Raw genomic sequence first — 26,111 nt, forward strand, 5'->3', positions numbered from 1 at the left:
TTCTGCTGATCTGAAGGTCATGAGCAAGCTCTGTGTGGAGCTCTGTGCTCTAACAGAGTCTGCTTGAGATTCTCTCCCCCTTCCCTCTGTCTCTCTGCCCACTTGCACACTAAATACCTGTATACATACAGAAATACATACAATCTTTTTAAAGAAAGAAAAAAAAATAAAACGTTACACTTCTCAAAAACTGTATTTGTTTCACACAGCCCTAGTCATACATTCAATCTCTTATCCTTATTTTCTCTGGAAGTGCTAGATGATATGTAATTCCTAAGGGCATTTTTCTATATTTATATTTCTTTTGTGATAAAATTCTGAGTAGGTATTTAAGGACATATTTTGTCCTCAAGTCTGTATAGTTAAAGTGCTTGTCCACTTCGATTTAGAAAATCTTGCCAAAGTGCCATACCATAAAATTCCTAAAGGATTTTTATTCTTTAACAGTGATTTTTAAAACAGACATCATCACAAGTGGGGATTCATAAAACTAAACTACATTATAAGGGAAAGGTGGCTCTCTGAAATAGTTTTTTTTTTTTTTTAAAGATTTTATTTATTTATTTATTTGACAGAGATCACAAGTAGGCAGAGGCAGGCAGAGAGAGAGGAACGGAAGCAGGCTCCCTGCTGAGCAGAGAGCCCGATGCAGGGCTTGATGCCAGGACCCTGAGATCATGACCTGAGCCGAAGGCAGAGGGTTTAACCCACTGAGCCACCCAGGCACCCCTCTCTGAAATAGTTTTGAAAGTCCAGTTTAAGTGGACTATTGTGAATGTCAACCATAATTATGTAAAACAAACACATGCATGGCAAGAATTTTCTGCTTCACAAAATACATAGTTTCAAAATAGGTGTATTTAATCTTCATAAAGCAGAAAACCCACAAGTTATATAAAATTATATATCTAGTTAAATAATAGTAAATATGAGTGTATGGGTAAAATAATAGAAAAAGAATTTTTTTTTAGTATTCCTCCCCCCAAAATACTAGTATTTTAATATTTAAATAATGAATATTACCATATGATGATATACTTAGTAGTTACCCAGATCAGTAAACTATATAAATATATACATATATTACGTACATATATGCAGCCTTTTACATAATCAGCAAAAAGCAATCTCAGGGCCAAGTAGTCCTTTTTAAAACATGTCACTAGCCTGTTACTGACATTTTGGTCTCAAAATAGTAGCTTAATCCTATATTTTTCCCCTGACTGCATTACCAAGAATTAGTTGTCAGTTTCCGTAAATGGTAATAGTGAACCCTCCAAAGGTCAGCTAATATCAGCATGACTGTGTTCTTTGTATGTAGTTAAAGATTATGAGTTTACCTTGCAAATTGCCTAACTTTTCTTTTTGAAGTCCTCCTAATTTGCTCATATTGCCACTTCCAAAGCACTTGAAAGTTGCAGGATTGAGAAAACATTGGACAAGATTATAGCTACTCTCATTAATTCATGGATGATTTTTTGCTGCTAGTAACTTTTGTACCAAATCCATAGCAAAGAGGAGCAGACCCACTACTTTGTCATTCTTACCCTCTTTCTCTATAATCCCTGGATGTATTGTTAATAGTACATTAATTGCTCTGTAAAGTGCAAAACAAAGAATTTATACCTATTTTGTGTAGATAGTTCATTCTTACATTTGACTTATTTTTGTGCTTTTATTTCTTTTATGCTGGGGCTGAAATTTAAATAACAAAATTACTACTGAATTCATTGAACATCATTATGTGTCAGGCATTTCACTGAGCATTATTAATTCATTTTGTTCTCATAATCACCATATGAAGAAGTTAATATTGCATTTATTTTCCAGTTGAGAAGGATAAAGTTTAAAAAGCTTAAGTAATTTATCTAACTTAGCCTTAATCAAGTTACAAATTAAATGTTTGATTATTAATTTATGGTATGACTAGTAGTAGTAGTATAAAGTTCTGGTCAAAATCATTCCCTTTAGATTTTAGAAGCTCTTTTATGTAAACTACAGTGTTGTATTCATATCTGCTTCTCTATAATACTGTACAGTGCTTAATGCTAGCAAACCATCAATAAATGTATAGGAATAAACATGACCTACTTTTATGATATTAAGTTACCCATTATACATTATAAAACATTTAAGTTTTATAACACCTATTGGTTTTATATAAACCAATTTTTTTCTTATTTAATATTTATAGTTATTTTTATAATAGAGAAATTATAAGACAATTATATTATTATGCAACTTTGCATATAGTCAACCACTATAAATGAATCTGATTAACTTTTATGCAAATTAACTAAACAAAAATATAAATAGAACTTGATGTGATACTGGTTTATTTTTTCTATCTTAAATAGGAGTAAATAATTTCAGATATTTAGGCAGACAATACAGGATAATAAACAAAAGTTTTATTAAAATTAAGGGTGCCTAAGGGGCTGAGTTGGTTAGGCATCCTATTCTTGGTTTAGCTCAGATCATGATCGCAGGCTCATGGATCTAGCCCTGTGTCAGGCTCCACACTCAAAATGGAGTCAACTTGTCCCTCTCCCTCTGCTCTTTGCCATGCTTGTGTTTTTTTTTCTCTCTCTCTCAGATAAATAAATAAATAAATAAATAAATTTTGTTGCAATTAGATATTCACTAAAATCAAGCATTTTAAGCAAAACTTTCTTGTTTTTAATATTATTGCCCGGTCACAAAACATTATATTTGATTAAAATTAAAAGATCAGAATATTTACTAATATCTACCAGCTATAATTATTAATTTTTAAATTCTGCATTATTAAATTTTTCCACTATTTTCAACTCAGGATATAATTTAAATAGTCTGTGACTGAAAAGATATTTCTCTTATGATAAGGCAAAATAGAATATTTTGATTATGAGTGTGGTCTATTTGAGCACATTCTTGGATTTAGTTTATCAGAAAATCTGTACCCATCATTGAAATCACTTCTGGGTATGGACTCAAAATAATAATTAACTGAAATTCATCAATTATGATCAGGGAGGAGAGGCAGTTTTTGTTCAATAATGGCTCCAAAGACATCTGTGAATGAAATAAGATAATAATCTATATTAAAATGGATTATAATCACTGAACAGTTTCAAATCCTTATACAGCATGTTGTAGCATTCACAGTTCTAAGAAAAATAGCTAACATATAAATGAATTATTAATGTTTATGCATAATGCAAATCAAGACTATTTCAATGTCAAAACTGTCTAGTCTTAAGAATTATATAATAAAGTAACAATAAGCTGTGCATCTAACCTATCCTGAATATACATTCTTTTTTAAGATTTTATTTATTCATTTGAGAGAGAGGGAGTGTGCACAAGCTGGGGGGGCGAGGTGCAGAGGGAGAGGGAGAAACAAACTCCCCACTGAGCAGGGAGCCCAATGCGGGGCTCAATCCCAGAACCCTGAGATCATGATCTGAGCCAAAAGCAAACGCTTAATGAACTGGACCACCCAGGCATCCCTGAAGATACACTTTTTTTAACTGAAGTATAGTTGTCACTGAAGATAATACTTTTCCATTCCTTCATAAAAGAAGCTGAATTGTTTGGAAAGATAGCATATATGAACAATCTAAAATTATACACATTTTTCTATTTCTTAACTTCAAAACATTGCTAGATGTGTTGCTATAACCAAAATAGTATGTAATAAGTTGCAGACAACTCCTAACATTCTCTACATGTTGCATGTAGGTACTCCATGACTGGGATGAGGAAATGATGCTATAGCCATATAATATGATCAGAATAGTCCAGTTTCTGCCATTTTACTAAACTTTCTTGCTTTTACAAAATTAACAACATGGAACAAGCAAATTTCAAAATACTTCTTAAATCTAATTTTTATGATTCAATGAGGTTGGAAAACCTTTATTTTTTTCTTAAATATTGTGAATATTCTATCTTTAGAATTTGTTAAGCTAGTGTAAATTTCTGCAAAATTCCCTCCTAAACTATTTCTGTCCTTCAAGTAACATGAGTCTTTACATAAATATAAGAGAGAAAAAGGGAAGTAGTTGCAGAAGTTCATGTGAAAGTGACAATGGAGTCCAGGTTGTATAGTTATTGTTGGTAGATCTATCTCTAATATTGAGAGTGGTAGGTTTCTTTTACAAAACATAAGCTAGACACTTTCATATTATGACAATTCTATAACTAACCTGATTGACTGAGTGTAGTATTATTAAAGTCTGTAATATTCATTTACAGTGTCCTGAATGGGATTGAAGATAGAAGTTTTTGATTAGTAAATAGTTAAATGTAACAAACTCAATTCAATAACTCAGATATATTTTTAAATACATTAGTGACATAGAGAATTTAGAATGTAATGGGATTGAATAAATACAAGTTTTATATCTGAATATTCAATTTGTTTCTATAAAGAGGCAAATTTTTAGTTCACAATATATTTGTATATTACACAAGCAGAATGAATTTCAATAAATTAGTCAGTGCATTTCCAATTTCCAAATCTTTCATTTATCATATTATTTAAGTAGTACTAACTGAAACAAATGCTGGAGTTACAAATACTAATTACTAGGGAAAGTAAAACTCAATTTGCTTATTTATAGTACTTAAATATTTCAAGGGATATTGGTTAAAAGGTGCTGGGAAAGCCAATAGACTTATAGAATATTGTGTCTGCGTCCCTTGACTGCCCCTGCCTCCCCTGTCTCCCTAAAGAAGTATTTAATATTGCCACTTACTTATATTAGATTCCACAGTTAAGGAAGTGGTCAGATAAACATTTTGGGTGCTTTTTTAAAAGCAAATAAATTGCATTTAGTTTATATCTAAACACAGTAAATGGCTTGGTGATTTAAATATGGCAATAGAGATCTATGAACATTATTCTGTGCTCGGCACTGTTTTAGGTGCTCAGGCAATATGGATGAAGGAAGCTTGTGACTCTCTGTTCTAATAGACCTCCATTCATATAGAGGGTAATAGACAATGGATATCAAACCCAACACATGACTAAAACCTTTTTTTTTTAAATTAATCAGGATAAGGAAGATTAGAAGTAATTATGACAGTCAATATAGGAATAAAGACTTGGAAGATGTGAGGAGTTAGTGATGACAAAGTCTGGAGCAATAGGGTTCTAGCCAGAGAATGTTCCATGACAAGGAACAAGGCTCTCATGTTGGTTAGAAAGGAAGAATGCCAGTGTAACTGGGGCAGAGTGAACCCCAGAGAGGAGTAGAAAATTAGTCTGAAAGACATAGTAGGGGAGGGTCAGATTTGGTAGTATGCTATTGGCAAGTGAAAGAACGTTAACTTTTAGTCAAGTGAAATAGGGAGCCCTCTTAGAGTTTTAAGTAGGGAAATAGTATGACCTGACCTGTGTTTTCATAGCACAACTCTGGCATGAGGGCGATAGGCTGCTGGGAGAAGGATGGAGTGTTTATTGCAGTTCAGAGCAGAGAACATGATGGCAAGGATCATTGCAGTAGCAGTGCTGAGTAGTGATAGTGAATTCTCGTTCTGTTTTGAAGCTACAAACGGTGGAATTTGCTAAGGATTTGCATGTGAGTTGTGAAAGAAAGAGAAGTCAAGGATGACTTTAGGATTGTGACCTGATCAACAAAAAAGCTGTATGTGCCACCATTTGATTTGAAAGATTTAGAGAGGAAGTTTAGGATTCTGTGTGGACATTGGAAATATTAGAAATAAAGACAGAAAGTTGAAAGAAGATTTGAGTGACACTTGGAAGATTTCAGGGATAACAGTGAGGCTGGTGTGGCTGAAGGGCAGTGAGGGAAGGGATGGTCTCAGAAGATGACATCCAAGAAGCCCCAGGGGCTTTTGGATTTTATTCTGAGTATGATAAAAGGGCATTTAGAGTTATGAATACAGAAGAAACAAGATTTGATCTATAACTGAAAAAGATTACTTTTTTCTTGGGGTAGATATTTAAATAGTCTCTGTCCTGTTTTTCTTGGGAAGAAGGAACTAAGTTCATTTATTTACTACAAAAATATCTATTGCCCTAGAAGGTATATTAACATCAGTATTTTTTGAAATATAATGACATTATTATCCACAAACATAAGCAGTGGCCTTTAAATGAGACCTAAATGAAACTGGCTGACAGCCCAATTCAAAATCAGAGAAAAACTCTAAAAGTAATTCAGTGTATTTACCTTTATTAGTCCTTAAAAATGTAAATTTTGTTTTGTATAATAATACCACACGTGTTAACAGCTGGTGTGAGTGTCTTCATTTTCATATTGATTTATTGAGTATTAAGTTATATCAAGTCTTGAATCTTAAGTGCAAGTCTTGAATCTTAAGTGTGATATTGATAAATATGTGAAAAGTTCACATGACTTTTCTAGGTCAAGTAAAACGGCATTTTACATAGAGATTATAAAAAATGATTGCAAGCATGAATTTAACTACAGTTATTTCAAGGCAAGTAAATATCTTGGACTATAACATGATTTATTCAGTAATATTTATTAAGATATATACAGGTTGCAGTAAGTTTTCTCACTTATACAGTTTAGTGGATTGAAAAACATGATCACAAAATTTTGTAGCTCCTCTGATCAGGAGATAGAGTCTATTTTAACAGCCACCCCTCCAAACTGGGCTAATCTAGTGACTTGCTTTGGCAAATAGAATGGGGCAGATAAAGCTTGGTCTAAAGAAGACTTTCAGTTGCTATCAATGCCCTGAGACAATAAGGAAGCAGGTTGAATCTACTGGAGGATGAGTGGTCACATGGAGTAATAACCAAGCAAGAAACACAGACAACAATGAAGACTGGTCATTTGGCACAGGAGTGAGGCCATGTTGGACTTTTCATTCTAGCCAGACTTCCAGCTCACTGCAGCCATGTGAGTGAGCCCCAGAAAACCAGAGAAACTTCCCAACTACCACACGGAATCATGTGAAATGATAAATTGTTATGGTTTTAAGCCACTGAGTTTTGGGGAGTTTGCTATGCAGTAATAAAAAACAGGAACACATGAATGAACTGCTTTCTGGAGTTTGTTTGCATACATTATTTGAATATGGTTTAAGCAGGTGTTTTTAAAAATTCTTTTAGCAGTTAGTTAATGAGTGACTACTAAGCACTTTGTGCTAAAGCTCTAGGAAATAAAAATGTAGGTGTAAATAGTGTCAGTAGGGTAAGTACATACTAAACTCTAAAAATAGGTATCATTGTAAAAGTTAACCTATAGGAGACATGAACTCATATGTGCTCTAGGAACTCAGCTGGAAACTTCTGGAATTCCTTGAACTTAAGATTCGGTGAAGTCTTTTTGAGGGAAGTCATTTTTGAGCTAGAGTTAAAAAAATGGGAATCACAGTTGGTGTTGTGGAGAGAGGGCTTCAGATGTAGGAAACAGATTGGGCAAAAGTTGATATCAAGGGTAAGGATATATGCTATGATAGGTAAATCATCCAAATAGTAAGTGAAGGGGAAATAAAGGGAGAGCAAAATTTGAGAAAAACCAGATTAGATCCAGATGCTGGAATCTAATTAATTCTCTATGTACCATGTATCTATTGCCATATAACAAGCCACCTAAAAGGTAGTGGCTTAAAACAGCACAATTTGTTGTTTCTCACAGATCTGTGGTTGATAACCAGGATAGTTTTTCTGCTGGTCTTACTTGCAGTTATTCTTGCTAAGTCATCTGATGGCTGGAATTGGAGTATCCAAGATGGCCGACTCTTATGTCTGGCAGTTCATGCTGGCTGTCAGTTGGGACTTTTTTTTTTCCACAAGCCTCTCCTTCAGTAGATTATATCAGGCTTTTTTACAGCATGGTAATCTCAGACTTCTAAGACAGCAAGAACAAAAACTTTAGGGTCTTGTAAGTTCCATACTCTGCAATCCACACACCATCATTTCTACAATATTCTGTTGGTCAAAATAAGTTATTATGCTGTTCGGATGCAAAGACATGGAGAACTAGATTTCACTTTTGATGGGAAGTACAGCAATATCCTGTTGCAAACAGTTATGAGCATAGGAAGGCTTGATTTACTGGCAGCTATTATAATAAACTATCACACCATGAATTAGAGAGTGGTCTGAAACTGTAAGAATCCAGTACCTTTTTTAAACTTGTGATTGATATATACAAGATTTTTAAAGTTAATTACTTTATTATTATTATTATTATTATTAGCAAGACAGAGTACACACACCCGTGGGGGAGGAGAGGGATAGCGGGAGAGGGAGACAGAGAATCTTAAGCACCAAGACAGGGGTTTATCTCACAACCCTGAGTTCATGACCTGAGGCAAAATATAGAGTTGGACGCTTAACCCACTGAGCCACCCAAACGCCCCTCTAAGCTTTGTTTAAAGAATGTGACTATGGGCATTATTAATAGGGTATATTAAAAAAAGAACAAACTGAAAATAAGGAAACAGAGCAGGAGGCTTTTATACTAGTTTATATGAAGATAATGTTTATCTAAATTATGAAATGGACATTTTATCTGTGAACAGGTACTGACTTTTAAAGTATAGTTATGCAAAATATAGTAAGCCTTTAACATTTGAATCCTTAAAACTATGGAATTTATCTTCTTATTTTATTTTCTACTGAAGTATAAAAGTTAAGCATAAATTGTTTCCATTTTCAAATATATATTTTTGTAATAAAATAAGAAAACCTACTTCGCAGAAATATTTGTTACCAAACAGTTGTTCTATTTGGTTATAGTAAGGCTCCATCTGAATAGTCTTATAATTAGCTTGGCTATTATATTGCATAAGGACAGAAGAGCAAATAAACTGATATGAACCAACGCATATGACCTGGCAGCTCAAAATTCCTAAGCATAGAGCAAGGGCAATTTTGCTGAACCATTCTGGAAACCTGGAGGTAAGAAAGAAAAAAAAAAAAAAAAAAAAAAACAGTTTCTGCCTCAGCCGTAAAATGACAAGTACCTTACTATTTCTCTTCTGTCCCTTAGTTTATCTCCCTGTGTACTTACCCACCCATCTACCTACCCACTGGCTGAGATTTTGCCTTAAAAAAAAATTAAGCTAATTAAATATTTTTGATATGTAACCTAGACAAATAGGAAGACTATAATAATTTTTTAAAATTTTTTTATTTTATTTTTTAAGATTTTATTTATTTATTTGTCAGAGAAAGAGAGTCAGAGAGAGAGCACAAGCAGGGAAAGAGGCAGGCAGAGGGAGAAATGGGCTACCCGCTGAGTAAGGAGCCTGATGGACTGGATCCCAGGACCCCGAGATCATGACCTGAGCCGAAGGCAGACATTTAACCGGCTGAGCCACCCAGGCATCCTGACAAATAGGAAGACTATGTTAAAAGGATAGAAAAGGAATTTCTCAAATTTAAACATTGAATATTACCTCTTCGTGGTCATCAAAATTGAGCTGTCTGCTTTTTGTTCATAGAGTTGGAATGAGTATCCAAGAGTAAACACTGATTTTTTTTTGGATAGCTTTGTAGAGGAATAATTTATATACCATACAGTGCACTCATTTTAAGTGTAAATATCAATCATTTTAAATGCATTTACAGAGTTCTGCAATCATCACCACATTCCGGTTTTAGAACATTTTCTATCACCCTTTTCCCACCACCAGCCCCAGGCAGCCACTAGTCTGCTTTCTGTCTTTTTTCTGGACATTCTGTAAAAATAGTATCAGATAGTCTGTAGTTTTCTACATCTGTCTTCTTTCACTCAGCATGTTTTTTATGGCTTATTCATATTATAACATGCATTGATACCTGTTTTTTTTGTTCTCGCTGAATCATATGCCATTATGTACCGATTTATGTGCAAATCTCCTATTTCCCTCCAAGTCTCACCTTAACTTTTTTTTTCTTTTTCTTTCTTCTTCTTTTTTTCTTTTTTTTTTTTTTTCCTTTGCCAGTAATAGTGCTATTTTCAGTACTATGTTAACAATTCTACTTTGGGGACATCTCGTAACAATTTCTAGCTCTCTTACTTTTATACCATTTAGTAGCCTTGTACAGGGGGTTGGTCTCCTGAAAATGACTTGGCAATTGTTAACTCCTCAAACCTTTCACATATATATAGGAAACACACACACATTATACAATAAGATGGCTTCCTGGGGCGGGGCGGGGAGACTATCACTCTTTTGACAAGGAATAAATTTAGCAATTTCTGTCTCTATGTTTCCTGGCATGCATTCAAAATGTTTGTATAAGTCACCTATGGAATTCAGTCTATTTCTTTTACATGCTGATACCCAAGTATACTCTGTGATATTTTGACTACAGTTTTTGGTTATCGATCAAAATAATGCTACATTTGGTTAATGTTGGTAAAAAAAAAAAAAAAAAACACTTAAAAAATATATTTTCCTGAGGGGGAAAAAATATATTATAAGGTTCCAACTTACTGCATGGCTTTATAAAATGTGCTTTGACTTTCACAAGAATAGTGAGAAATAATGAGTCTAATTTGAAAGTTTTAAATTTAATGCACATTTGTTTCTTTAGCATTTGTGGAATCCAACATCTGGAACGAATAGGAAAGAAGCTGAATCTCTTTGACTCCCTTTACTTCTGCATTGTGACATTTTCTACTGTGGGCTTTGGGGATGTCACCCCTGAAACATGGTCCTCCAAGCTTTTTGTCGTTGCCATGATCTGTGTTGCTCTTGTGGTTCTACCCATACAGGTAAAGAGAGCCAGGGTAAATTATATAGAAATGTGCAAATCTTAATAAAATCAGATCTTCCATGCCTCATAAGAAATGCTGGGTGGTTTTTTAATGTAATATATTAACACATGTTATTATTATATCTAGTCAATGAATTAAAATGGTCTCAGGAAATGCTTTTTAACATTATATTAGAAACTGACTTTCACCCTCCATTCATAACTGATATGGCTCATTTCAATTCTTGAAGATGTTTATTTGAAATACATGTATAATATATATTTATATATATAATATATATATTTCATATGTAATATATTTAACTATATTAGTTATAAGATCATAGCTTTTAATTACAGAGTGATAGTTGTAATTACAGAATGATAGGCCAAGGCAATAAAGTTATGAAGGTTTGATTTCTTTTGATTTTTGAAGCAATATAAAAGCTAAACATTGTAATAAATAAAAACTGATTACATATATTGGTCAACTGAAACAAAATCTGTGGATGATTTGTAACTATTTTATATATATATATTATATATATTTTTAATATACATATATATAAAAAACACTCTGGAAGTGGATAAGGTGGTTGCAAAGGAAAAGAGATATAAGGAAAAGAGTTATAAAAGAAGATATAAAAGAGATATAAAAAGAGATATAAAAAAAGGAGATATAAAAAAGAAGGAAAAGAGATATAAAAGGAGTCTGAAGACAAGTAGATGCAATCTCCAAATCTTTCCTACGGTGAGCTCTTGTGTGCCCATAGGTGAGCAGACCAGAAACAGGATATAGGAAATACAAATCAAACTTGTACTTCTGTTTTAAACCTTTGGCCACAGTGTATGTATGTATGTATGTATATATGTCGGTATGAAAATGATCAACCCACTTTTATTCAGTCAGGCATGTGTTCCTTTCTGACATCCCTCCTCTAGTCCCTCCACTTCCTTTATATACCAACTACAACTGTCCAACTAGAAAGTGACTTTGTGTGTTGGGTATCTCGCATTGCATGACATGTGTGCTGAACTTGGTAGAAAAAGGTAGAAGAAATGCCTTTGAGATTTTTCTCTTTGACACAGTGCATGACACATCATGGCTGCCTGGTTTCCTGGACATAAATCAGAGGTACAAACCTTTTAGTGCTGTTATAATAGGAAAATCATATTAATATGTTTCTGTAGAGACCTGAAGCCCCTCAGAAGCATTAGCAACCTACACAGCAATCGCATGAAAAGTCTATTATTGAAGGGAATACAGATAATTTGAATCTCAGTGAGTTCCAGCTAAGAAATTGAGTGTATCTAATAAACAAAGGAGGTATTGCATTGGTTTTTACTTTCACGTCCAATGTTTTTTGTTCATCTGTGGAAAATGTATTGCAGTTTGAACAGCTGGCCTATTTGTGGATGGAGAGACAAAAGTCAGGTGGAAACTATAGTCGACATAGAGCTCAAACTGAGAAGCATGTTGTTCTGTGTGTCAGTTCACTGAAGATTGATTTACTTATGGACTTTTTAAATGAATTCTATGCTCACCCAAGACTTCAGGTACATAGAAATTATGTTACGTCTTTGACTGGATCATAACTAACTAGCATATTGTCAGAGTCAATTAACTGATGGTGCGGCCTGCATTCTGGAGGATTTTTATTTATACACTCAAATTTAGAAAGAGTAAATGAAGAACTACAAATATAACCAGGAACATAGAAAAAATGCCTAAGGAATACACAGTATTTTAAGTTTCCTTCTGTATCTACACTAAAAGACAGATGGAATTATGTTAATGCTACAAAGAAAGGTTTTCTTTGAATTAAAAGGATTTTTTTTCCTCTCTTGGGTAATGCACAAATGACATTTTTATGAAACAGTGGAATTTAATATATCAAACAATGAAAAAGTCATTTCACAATATCATCTACTCACTTGAAATTATTGGAAGTTTTATTAAGTATTGCTGGTAGAAATGTGGAAGTCTGAAAGTTCCGTTTTTCCTTTTGTTTCCCAGAGTGTACCTAGGTCTTATTTATACTAGCAATGAATGACCCAAAACTGGACAATAACTAGTTGAATTGAGAACAATAATTCAGAAAAAAAAATCTCTTCATCTGTCTCTGCTGATAAAATCCTCAGATACTTCTACTCCTTGCTGTGTGGTATTGGGCCAGTGTAGATCTAGGTAATATCCTTTTCCTGCTCAATACACTTAGTTCAGTCCAAATAGTAAAGAGCTACTTGAATGTCTTGTAATTCCTCAATAAATTCGTGTCAAGAGGTTGGACAATCCCAAGATCAAAACAGTACTGAGTATATCTAATTAGATCTCCCTTAAATAGATTTTTGTTTTCATGACTATATTGGAGATCTTTTAAAATACTCTTTAAAAAATATTTTTTAAAAATATAGTTCATAAATAAGCAATGCTTAAATTACATCATACATTCTTTTTCTTCCATATAAATTAATTTGCATTTTTGAAGAAACACCATATTTGTTGTTTTTATTATTATTCATATTAAATAATTGCAGTTTTGCTTATTATATTCCAACAAGAAAACCAATTTTTGGGAAAATATGGTACCCCAATTGTGACACCTATTAATTTATTTTGACTGGTATCAATGTGGAGAATTCTTAAAACTCTCCAAATTTCCACTAGATACATTTTAGATGATAAAATGGTGAATGCTTCTCAGAGAATTGTAATTCCTATTATCAGTGTATTAAACTATTTTATCACTCATAGTGCTCTTGTATTTTCTCCAAAGGACCATTATATTGAAATATGTGATATCAAAGTTTTAAATTTACTTTGTATTATCAATATTTTTATGAATCTTTATCCTTTCAGATAGTCATCAGAGATTTTTCAGTATTATCAGTTCATAATATTTCCAAATGATATAAATCACCATCAGAGTTTCTATTCCAAAAGTAAAAATTTGAAGTTTGAATTGATTTTTAAGTACTTCTGCCCTGTATGTATTATATATTTTAGAATCAGCCTGAAGTTATAATATAACTGAAAACATAAGTTGGAAATGTCTACTGAGTATACACTGATTACCTTCTCTTCATAGTACTAATAAGATTGAAAAACCTTATGTTGGTTTATGAGGTTTTTATATGTCTCAGTTATGTTTATTATAGTATCTTGTTAATTAATGTAGGTCCAGATTTTAAGTGCAAATTTTTACTTGTTAGCAGGAGTTTATTTCTATATCATCATATTTCTAAATGTTCTTAGACATTCTGTTTACTTATGTAATATAAAACACACCTTTATTGATTTTGCCCCTTTGCTCACTTTGTTTTGAATAGGATTATTATGTGGTGATTTTGTGTCCTACTGAAATGGATGTGCAAGTTCGAAGGGTACTGCAGATTCCAATGTGGTCACAAAGAGTTATCTACCTTCAAGGCTCAGCCCTTAAAGATCAGGATCTGTTGAGAGCAAAGTAGGTATCCCTATCTATTTTCCATCTTGCAATACTTTAATATCTTTTCTCTCCTCTGAATTTTAGCAATTTTCAGTCTTGCAAGATGTGTTTAAGTATTTTTGTATACAGAGTCTTGCCATAGTTCCACTGCTGCTCAAACTGAAAGGTTAAAAATATAAAATCAGTGTATTTGCTCCTTTTCTCAGTGCAAGGATGTTCAGTGGACCATGTCCATACAACACAGTGAGGAGTGTGGCATGGTGTAATTATCTCAAGCTGTCAGAGAGGAGCAGAGTTATCCAGCCTCACTGTTAGAGTAGTCTCCAAATGACCACAGTTTTTATTCCACAAATACAATTTTTATTCCACAAATAAAAATGTTGGGCTAACCATTGGGAAATGCCAAAGCAGTTGAGTCAAGGTTTAAGCTCCAGAGTTTGTACTATGTACAGGCAGATGACACTTGTGTTGCCTGGTGTCAGAGATGTCCCTGGGGGCTGGAGGAATAAGAAAGGTAACTGGGTTTTACCTGCTCTTTTCCTGTTGCACGTGTGCTAGCCAACCTGGCTTAAAAGTGACATAGGCATATACCTTTGTCACAGGTCATGGAATTGTTCCATATGAACAGAGTGAAAACATAGTTGGGCGGAAGACCATGGACACCAGGGAGTCAGGGCCTCTTCAAACAACACCCATAGTTTCAGAAGTCAGAGAAAATCTTCAGCGGAGGTGGTTTTGCTCCATGTTTTCTGTTGCTTTTAAAGTTTTAAACATGTCTTTATTGGTGAGGAAGAATGTCCTGTCCCCTTCTAGGTCCTTCCAGCTGGACTAAGAATCAAATTAACACAAGACAGATTAACAGGAGAAAATCAAATTTAATAGTGTATGTACAGAGAATCCACACCGATGTGGAACTTACAGAGACAAGTCAGGCAAAATATGTCACTGTGCACTAAGGAGAAGGGATAGAGGTCTGGGACTACCAAGGGAAGGAGAGCAGGTTATAGGGAGATGAACAAGAGTGCTTAGTATTGTGTAAGATGGATGAATCACAGACCGGTACCCCTAAAACAAGTAAGGGATTGTATGTTAATAATAATTTAAAAAAGGAGTAAATGTTTGGTGAACAAATATTTGCTGGGCCACTCAGAAACAATGGGACATGGAGGACTTTGATCAAACAGGTCTTGCTAGGTTCCTCCCTGCCTGCCTTCCCAGGTTTGTATCATACTGTCGTTATCTATGTTGATGACTTCCTTCCTGGGGCAGATTTTCTATCTAAATTCTTTTCAGGTGGTTGAGGAGGGAGATGAGGAGCTTTCCCGAATCTGCTGGGTGTTTGTTTGTTTGCTTGTTTTTAATCTGCTGGGCTTTGATTGCTTTTTTAGCTCAAAGTAATCTTCAGGCCAATGTGGCCCATCTTGGAGTCACCTTGGATCCTACCTATCCACTTGTCCCTGAGTTGTCTATTGTGCTCCTTTAAATATAAATCTGCTCGCTGAATTTGAGAGCATAAGTATTTTTTTATTTTGCTGTTTTGTTTTTTCTGGATGGCTTGAGTATGTGTGTTGGTGGGAGTGGGCGTGTTTATGCATGGTGTGTGTGTGGTGGGGATGGGGGGGTGTGGGACAGTGGAAAAGAACAGGAGAAAACTCCCAAACTCCTTTTTGGGGCTTAATTCTGCAAAGTGATGACTAGGTATTTTGTAACTTGAACTTTGACATTACCAGACTTTTTTTAATGATTTAATGACTTCTGAAACAAAAAGAAGTTAGTAGAAACCATCAAAATATAGTGAATGGTATGTAATTAGGAAATTTAGCTTCTTGAGAATATATTAGTATTTCTAGTGGATTAAATACTTCATAGATGTTGTCAGTGTACACACAAGAGTTAAGTCAGATTCTCCCAGCACCTCAAGCAATAGATGGCTTTAGGTGTTTGCTATTTGCTATCTATACACATTATTTGGGAGCTCTAAAGAAATAGCTGCTTAGACACTAACATAATTTGGATCTTTACTTTCATCTGCACAGATAATCCGTATGCTTAATTTACCATATGCATTAAGTTCTTCACATAAGAATAATTCCTATATTATGTTCACTATGAATTTATGTGATAATTGAAGGCTTTTTATTACCTAATAAATTAATCTAAGCTATTAGTTTTAGCTGTTAGTATTTTAGCTTGATACTATAGAAGGGAGCAGAATTTGCTACCACAAAATATGCCTCAATGGGATAAAGATTATTGTGAGCTGATTATTTTTAAGAAGCAGTAGACACAGGAAAAACTGAAAACCTAGTAGAAACTAACCCTTTTGTAAGGGACATTCACGTTTATAAGGGAAATCTCCATCCATAAGCCTCTCTCTCTCTCTCTCTCTCTATCTCTATCTCTACCTGGAAGAGGATGACTCAATCTCTGGAAGCTCTTGTGAATGGAGAAGGCAAGGACCTAGATCTGTATAACAACCTTACCTAGATTTACTGTGCTTTTCTTGATAGGTTCCCATAGCTGGCTCCACCATTAGCCAAACATCTTCTGTCTTTAGCTGAAGATAGTGTTTAAGGTGGTGGCTTCATGGGAGAGAAGTTAATTTTCCTGGGTGTCTCCTACGTATACAGGAGGTATACGTGTTGCTAAACTTCTGTTTGTTTCTCTTCTGTTAATCTGTCTTTTTAACACAAAGGGGTCTCAGCCAAGAACTTAGAAGAGGAGAAGGAAAATGACTTATCTTTTTAGTAATTACACGATTTATTTAGGATTAGAAATTCATTTATTATTAATATTATTAAATGATTTCTCAGCAAAATCAATCACATTTACAAAAAGCATTCATTCATTGGAATATACAAAGGATGAAAATGAGGATGAGAGAGGTAGCAGGCTGGTAATACTAAAAAATCTGGGTTAAGAAAGAAATATTCATTTTATGTTCATTTCTTATCCTAATGTCATATAAAGATTTGGGATTTAATGTTAACTAATACATTCTTCAACACAATTTCCCATGCAAGAAACAAGGAGTAGGATTCTCCAAACCAGTTCCAAAGGTCAGTTGCATGAATTTTGAATTGCTTTGTTGAAGATGATGTTTAGAAAATGTTATGTGATATTCATTATCTTGTAACCATGCCTCAATATTTTTCCAAAACTGTTTGGTTTGATCTCATTTCATGGACTTTTATCTTTCCCCTGCATAGAAAAAAAAGTTTGGGGGCGGGGGGAAGGTTTATTTTATCATAATGAAGCAGAAAGATAAAACATTCCTAATTTTGATATTAACATTTTTTTGTTTTTATTTTTTAAAGATATTTTAATTTTTAAATAATTTCTACACCCAAAGGGGATGTTGAATTTATAACCTGAGATCAAGAGTCGCATGTTCTACCGACTGAGCCAGCCAGGAACCCCAACATTTTTATGATTTTAGAATATTATTAATCAAGCACTGAAACCTACTGTTTATCACCAAATTTAAGAAATGTAGAGCTTTAGTATAAGGGACAGGGATTTGGAACAAGATGATGAATCATCTCCAAGAAATGTAAATGTACAGTAGAGTTTGATATAAGAATACTAAGTAACTCTGTTCCTTCTCTCTTAGTTAATTAACTTTGCAGTTAAAATGTAACTAATCATAAAATGAAGGCCAATACAACTCCCTTAAACAAAGCATATATATGAGAAAACATATAAACATCAAAGAGAATAAAATTTGAGGTGTTTTTTTTTTTTATTTTTGTCATTATGAACTATTGAGTTATATAGCCAATTCAACAACAATTTTTTTGTTTCCAGTCCAGTACAGTCACGGTCTGCTAGAAATCTAACTTTCATTTAAGCCTAAGGATACTCATAGTTTATTTGCACTTTGTGTACATTGGACTAAGCATTGGAATTCTATTTTTCAGACACTATGAAGATATTTCAATATATGATTATTTATTTTTTTTGTCTGTATTTAGGATGGATGATGCTGAGGCCTGTTTTATTCTGAGCAGCCGTTGTGAAGTGGATAGGACATCATCTGTAAGTTTCTAAAATCTCTTTCTAATTGTTCTCACCTGAGAAGATTTAAAAAAATTTTTTTTTAAAAATCTGCCTATGTTAAATATAGGTAACTTTAAAATATTACTGAAGGGAAGCAAAATCTCTAAACTGTTTTTGCCATCGTATAAGAATAGCTGCATTATAGACTGTGTCAAAAAAGCTGTTTTTGAAGTAGTATCTACTAGTCCTTGGGTTTTCTGTTGCTCAAAATGAATGTCATATATTTTTATTAAATATGTCCTTTGCTATGTAATGTTGTTAAAATGATCTCAATTTCCTCAACTCAAAACAAAGCAGATGGATCAGGCAGTCTGCATTAGAATCAGTTGGGGAGCTTCTAAAAAAGTATGCATTCATGAAAATTCTATTCAGGGTATATAAAGTAGGGATCTGGAATCCGTGTATTTTTAAAAGATCTCCAGGTGATAGGGAAGTACATCTCAACTTGATACTCTTTAACTTATATGATCTCTGTGATTCATTTTTTTTTTTGGCCTAAAGTTATATAAACTCATAATTAAATTAAATGGTATAATTTACCAAATTATAACTTGTGTTTTTACACATGCATTATGATTTTATTGTTTTTAAAAAGTGCTTTATTATTTTATATTGAGCAGGTACTGTTAACTCCTGTGTTTTTAAGCTAATGAGTTTATTTCTAGCCATATCTGTGGTGCAGAGACAAAGCCCTGATGGCTTCCGTAGTGACTGGGGAAAAGGCAATCTATGCATGGGATCTTTTAGGGATATGATTAGTTTTTTTTTGTTGTTGTTTTTGTTTTTTTTCCTGGAGCATTTAATAGGACAGTCTGTTATATTAATTTAGACTGTGAGTCCTGAATGTGGCAGGCTCTGTGTTCTCCTATGACCTCATTCTAATTTACCTAAAGTTCTTATTCACTTTAAATCTAATTTTCTCATCCTTTATTTGAAGAGAGTTATTAGGGCTTGTATTGTGTCCCCCAAAATTCATATATTGAAGTCCAACCTCATAATGTGAATTTATTTGGAGACAAAGTACCTCATAATGTGAATTTATTTGGAGACAAAGTCTTAATAGAGATAATCAAGTTCTAATGAGCTTATTAGGATGGACCTTAATCCAGTATGACTGGTGTCCTTGTAAAAAGAGGAAGTTTGGAGACAGTTATCAGGGAGAATGTCATGTGAACATGAAGACAGCCATCAATAAGCCAAGAGGAGTGGCTTGAAACAGATCATTTCCTCCTTATCTTCAGAAGGAATCAACCCTGCCAACACTTTGATTTTGGATTTCTGGCCTCCAGGACTGGGAAATAATAAATTTCAGTTATTTGAGCCACTCTGTTTGTTCTACTTTATTACTGTAGCCTACCAAACTAATACAAGACCATAGAGCAAACACAGTTTGAAAAATTTATAAAATATTTCTCTTTGCAATATGTATTTCTAAAAATTCATCTGCTCCCCTTCTTCTCCATGGTTGCTATCTTAATTCAGACCACACCCTTCTCAGTTCACTTAAGTACTGAAATAGTACTTAACTATAACTATTTCAGGAGTTTCTTAATTGGTTTGGCACAGTAGGTGCTCCAAATGTATTTATGGAATAAATGAATTTGAACTGGTCATAATCTACCATATGTTTCCATAATTATTTAACTTATATAATTGTGAATCTTGTGTCCCTTAAGTGGTAACTTTGTTTTAAAGTACTCATAGTATTCCAGTATCAATAACATTTTGAGTAACAAGAAGAAGCAGAAGCATTAATAAATAAAAATATGATATCTTTTAGAGTACCCTTTAAATTGTGAATTTGAGATCATTCAGTTAAACAAATGTGTTTCATTTCTTCCTGACACTCTGCTAAATTGACAGGAAATGAATTAAAAATTTCACTCATTAGGACAAAGGAAATGGTAGATGAGACAGCACTAACACAAGTTTGGAAGCTAGAAAGCAGATGGATGAGTGGTAACCGACTTAGACAGAAGGAAGTTAAAATTTAAGTTGAGAGAGGAAACAAGTCAGAAGCAGGCTGCTTTTTGCAATGGAACCTCAAAAGTCTCAAGAAATAGAGACACCAGATGCTTCTGTAAGTAGGGTTATATGCAGGACTAAACATATGAATAGTATTAAAAGTTTGTAAAAGAAGCAATTAGATTCCCTGAATCCCTTCAGAAATCCATTGCTGATCCCTTTCCCCATCCTGGGAATAGGTTTACTGTTGGCAGAATTTGATCCAGGGATAACTTTCACTCAGAATCAGTAGGTGCAACTGAGCCAAAGATTTGAGTAAGTTGCTCCACTGAAAGTGAGGTGATTGTCTCAAATGACTCAGAAACCTAATAACAAGGTCCATATCTCCACTGGCACAAGATGAGAGGAATTTTCCCTGGAGAAATGGTCCATCACAAGAAAGAATGCTGTGTGTGTGTGTGTGTGTGTGTGTGTGTGTGTGTATGTATAATATATATAATATATACATATATTGTGTGTGCATAAATAGATAAAGTCTGGAGTTCCCTAGAGCAGTATCACAGATTGATCACCCTACAGTAAGGTCTATGTGAAAATAAGATTCCCACATTCAGTGAAGTCCCAAATAGCTTTTGAGTGTTTAATTTCTACATATGTTCAGGTAACAGAGATCAGTGAACATATAAAGAAATTCCTGACAAAGAAAAGAAAGAACGGATGAACAAACATAAGAAGTATAGAGAAAAGGGGGAACTCAGAGGAGGAAACAAACAAAACTGTACAATTTTGGGAGAAGAAATAGATTTTAAAATATATAACAAACTTCCTCAGGATAATATGAGTTGAGGAGAGTGTACATATATAAAACAAGAACAGTAAGAACAAAATAATTGAAGACAAAACAATAAACATTTAATGAGCCAAAAAGAGCTCCTGAAAATTAAAAATAGGGTAACACATGAAAAATTGTATAAAAGGTAACACATGAAAAATTGTATAAGTACTATCCCCAAGATTGGAGAGACTGACACACAAATATGGAGAATAGTAATTTACCTCAGCAAATACTCATGAGTGGAAATCATCCTGGGAATCAGTATAGGGGCAGGAAAATCCAAACTGTAATTGATGAATTACTGAAGGTTCAGTGCAGACAACTTTGAGACTTAAAAAACCCCTGGGAAATGTAGTCATGGGGAAGGGATAACATAATTTTGTGAGATTTACTTACGGGACTTTTACCTGGTTCTCACAGTAAATATGAGAAAAAAATGCCTTTGGGATTTCAGCAAGGGGAAAGGAAAAGGAATCATTTTGAAATACACCAGAACATTCTGTTCCTCTTAACAGGCCTTACCCTCAGGAAAACTAATTAACCAGTTTAACCTGCTGGAAACCTAATTATCAGAGCCTACCCAAGCTGGGCAAGGGTAACTCAATTCCAGACCACTCTGGCCATTCTTTTTCAATTAAGGGGGCTGGGACACTGAAAAAACATTTGTGAAGGTCACAGTCTAGAGGTATTGGCTCACTAAAAGACTGACACCAAATCATGGACTATAGAACAATTTCCCTTATCCCATGGCTCACTCAAATGTGTCTAAAGATCTACTTATTGCAGTTCCTTTAACTTTGTATATTATGACTGGCTATCAAGAAAAAATTACAAGGTATACCAAAAGGGAAAAAAAAAATCCAGTTTGTAGAGACAGCAAGTATCAGAACAGACATAGCAAGGATGTTGAACTTATCAGACCAATCATTTAAAATAACTGATTAATATGCTAAGGGCTCTCATGGACAAAAAAGACAGCATGTTTCAACAGATGGGTAGTATAAACAGAGAGATAGGAACCTTAAGAAAGAACCAAAAATAAATGCTAGAGATTTAAAAACAAAAACATAACAGCAATGAAGAATGTCTCTTATGGACTTATCAGTAGGCTGAACATGGCTAAGGAAATAATCTTTGAACTTGAGGATAACTCAACAGAAACCTACAAAAAAACCTAAAAAGCAAAGTGAACAAAGATTGAAAAACAGCAACAAAAGCCCATAACCAAAATGGAATATCCAAGGCCCCTAGGACAACTGCAGAAGGTATAACAAGTGTAATGGGAATATTAGAAGAAGAAAGAAAGAAAGGAATAGAAGAAATACTGGAAAGCATAATAACTGAGGATTTCCCCAAATTGATAACAGACACCAAACCACAGATCCAGGAAACTCAGAGAACACCAAGCAGAAAAGGTGTCAAAATATATTTTTTATATATGTGTGGGTATATTTATAAATATACCCACACATATATATATATATCTATATATATATATACACACACACACACACACACACACACATATATATCAAAGATAAGCCCCTGAAAGAAGCTGGTGGGGGGAACACCCTAAGTACAGAGGAGCAAAGATAAGAATTTCATCTGACTTATCTTCAGAAACCATGCAAGGAAAAAGAGAATGTAGTAAAATATTTAAAATGATGGGAAATAATACAGAAGGGAAGTCAATGTCAGAATTTAGGGCACCTGAACAGAGGGACAAGGAGAAAGGCCTGGGTCCTGGTAACTGAATGGAGTTTTAGGTTTGGACAGATGGCAAATAAGAAAAACCAATATCCATGAGTGGCACTAAGTATATGGTATTTCTGCTCTTTTGGCAAAGACTGAAGAGTCTCTCAACTGTTTTGTGTTTGTGTGTTCAGGGCCTTATAGAAGTGTCTACAGTCCTTAGAGAAACAGACTTTCAGGACTTGATTACAAAATGGATGATAGACTATTCCTAGTGTGCTCAAATCTGGACACACCAGTAGGCAACCGTTCATCTCTTTTTAAAATCATTTTTACATATGTAGGAACAATGATCCAATTAGAGATTTATTAGGGAAAAAATAGGAATCCAGAAAAATGTTGCACTATGCTAAATAGCTATGTGTTAGTACTGAGGACACCATATTGCTTGATAATGAACATACTCCCATTTTAGCTTTTGTCTTAGGATGGGCCTGTCATAGTTGCTGCTGCAAACAATTCTACATTGTTTCCTACAGAGTAGTGGGTTCAACAACTTATAGTCCACCTGCCCCTCTGACCCCAGTGTTTGGTTTAAATCCTATCAGGAGAGTTGAAGTTCTGCTCTTTGATTCCCCAAAGGTTAATAAATACATCATTTTGGAAAAAAAAAAATCTAGGTAGTTTTGTTTTGATTCTATCTTTTTGTACATATAAGGGCTTGGCCCAGAGAAGCTATTTTAGTTGCCTCTCCCCAAGTAGGTTGTTCATTCTGGAAGGTGGGTGGAAGGAGAGAATAAGTCCTCCTTTTTGATAATCCAGTCTTGCTACAGTCGAATCATTTCCACCTTCATTAAACCTTTCTTGTATCTTCACTTAGAGAAAAATGAACTCTAGAATTTTACACTTATACAGTCAGGTCAGTATCACTGTTACTTATACTTGCATTGAGGAGCGAAAGTAAGTGAGTGTCTTGGGAGGGCCAGAAGGTCTGGAATCATAATGTGTTCTACGTGATGGAATTACGCTCCACTTGGCTAAGAGGATATCTGGTCTCTCTAATTTTAATCAAGCTCACTCATGTTAGACAATTGAATCACTTGGGAAAATTTTAAGAGATTCTCAGGAAATTTATTCTCTATCCTGCAAGGGCTAGCAATCAGTCACTCCTGCAACAGGGGTTGAGAAGTAGTGTTGAAACATTGGATATTGGGAAGAAACATGTAGATTTATATTTTACAGATACAGTTACAGAACAAAGTAAAAAGTTCTACTTTGGTAAAGGTCAATTTCATTGAACCTTCCTTGGAGAAATTTTGTTGTTGTTGTTAAATAAATAAGATTAGGCAATTTTTTTTCTTTCCTTAATTTAATTCCAAAGATATTTATGTGAAGTTAATTAGTGAAATGTTTTATGATTTCTTAAGAAGTAACTTAGAGTAATTTTTAAAAGATTTTATTTATTTATTTGATAGAGAGAGAGTGAAAGAGAGCATGAGCAGGGAGGAGAGGGAGAACAGGGCCCCTGCAAGCAGAAAGCCCAATGTGGTGCTTGACTCCAGGACCCCAAGATCATGACTTGAGCCAAAACAGACGCTTTACTGATTGAACCCCCCAGGTCCCCCTGGACTAATTTTTTTTCATGTTTATTCTAAAATGAACCTTTCCAATAATTGTTTTTAATAGTTTAGATTTACCTTGCAATATTTTCCTGCTATGTCTATGCACATCTGAGTTAGGATTATCTGTTGTGTGGTGACAACACATTTTTTAACACTATAGAACTGAGATTTTGATATTGGTCATGCTTTCAAAGAAATTTTTCTAAACGTGGTTCAAAATCATTTTGATGTGATGGCCCGACAAACACATGAAAAAGTACTCAACGTCAGGATTCATCAGGGAAATGCAAATCAAAACCACAATGAGATCACACCTTACAACTGTCAAAATAACTAAAATTAAAAAGACAAGAAACAACAAGAATTGGCAAGGGTGTGGAGAAAAGGAAATCCTTGTGCATTATTTGTGGGAATGTAAACTGGTGCAGTCACTGTGGAAAACAGTTTGGAGGGTCCCCCAAGAATTAAAAATAGAAATACCATATGATCCAGTAATTACACTACTAAGTATTTACCCAAAGAAAACGGAAACACTAATTTAAAAAGATATATGCATCCCTATGTTTCCTATAGCAGTATTTGCAATGGCCAAGTTATGGAAGCAACTTCCATATTCATTGATAGACAAATGTATAAGGAAGTTGTGTGTGTACACACACACACACACACACACACACACACACACACACACACACAATGGAATATTATGCAGCCATAAAAAAGGATGAGATCACGTCATTTGTAACAACATAGATAGACCCAGAGGATACTATGCTAAGTGAAATAAGACAGAGAAAGACAACTATCATGTGAATTTGCTCATTCATAGAACCCAAAAGCAAATGAATAAACAAACAAAAAGCAGAATTAGACCTATAAATACAGAGAACAAACTGACGGTTGCCAGAGGGGTGGAGAGTTGGGGGTTGGACAAAACAGATGAAGGGGAGTGCAATGTATAGGCTTCCAGTTATGCAGTAAGTAAGTCTATAGGCTTCCAGTTATGCAATAAGTCATGGGAATAAGAGGCACAACGTGGAGACTATATCAGTGACATTGTAATAGTGATATATGGTGACAGATGGTATCTACACTTGCACTGAGCTTAGAATAAGGTATAAGATGTTGAATCACTATGTTGTGCACCTGAAACTAATGTAGCATTGTGTGTCATCTATACTCAAAAAATTTTTTTAAATCATTCTATTATGAAAATGTTCTTTTATACTATTTTCTTTGCTAGTTACACTTTTGAAAAATGTTGCACACTATTTCTGATAGATACACATGAATTATTATTGCTGAATAAATTGCTAAAAATTGCTAAATATTGTTAGAATTGAATGAATTCTATTGCTTTATTTTTTTAACTTTTAATTTTTTAAAAAAGATTTTATTTATTTTATAGAGAGGGAGTGTGCACAATTTGGGGGAAGAGCAAGGACCTGCTACCTTGTGGGGCTTGATTCCAGGACCCTGAGTTCACAACCTGAGCTGAATGAAGGCAGATGTTTAACCAACTGAGCCACCCAGGCACCCCATCTTCTGTTGTTTTAATAATATTTTTTAAATCAGGCTGAATACTACCAACTCTAGTATTAGTGTATGTATATTCTAACTGGGAGAGGCAGAGTTGTGACTATCAAAATGAAAAATTAATAAATACTTCAAAGCATTCTTTTTTGGAATTAATAATATTTCATAAAAATAAATATATTCCTATATAAAGTTTTATATTCTTTATTCAAATATTATAGGGTAAACATGAACCTGAAAGTAGTATAGCAACATCCTTAGTAAATTTTTCTGAATCA

The 26,111-nt window shown here is 34.1% G+C and overlaps 1 protein-coding gene across 5 annotated transcripts in view; it reads left to right on the forward strand.

Annotated features, from left to right (window-relative positions):
* The window catches only part of KCNT2 (potassium sodium-activated channel subfamily T member 2), a 344,381-nt gene that overhangs the window by 153,803 nt on the left and 164,467 nt on the right, over window positions 1–26,111 (forward strand). For all 5 annotated transcript variants that reach the window (XM_032872884.1, XM_032872885.1, XM_032872886.1 and 2 more), the window contains exons 9-12: window positions 10,514–10,694; window positions 12,068–12,232; window positions 14,006–14,142; window positions 18,099–18,162. In XM_032872884.1, the coding sequence (XP_032728775.1) occupies window positions 10,514–10,694; window positions 12,068–12,232; window positions 14,006–14,142; window positions 18,099–18,162 (547 nt within the window). The remainder of the gene's footprint in view (window positions 1–10,513; window positions 10,695–12,067; window positions 12,233–14,005; window positions 14,143–18,098; window positions 18,163–26,111) is intronic.

Source organism: Lontra canadensis, unplaced genomic scaffold, assembly GCF_010015895.1.
Source record: "Lontra canadensis isolate GAN:19392208 unplaced genomic scaffold, GSC_riverotter_1.0 scaffold46, whole genome shotgun sequence".
Classification (NCBI taxonomy): domain Eukaryota; kingdom Metazoa; phylum Chordata; class Mammalia; order Carnivora; family Mustelidae; genus Lontra; species Lontra canadensis.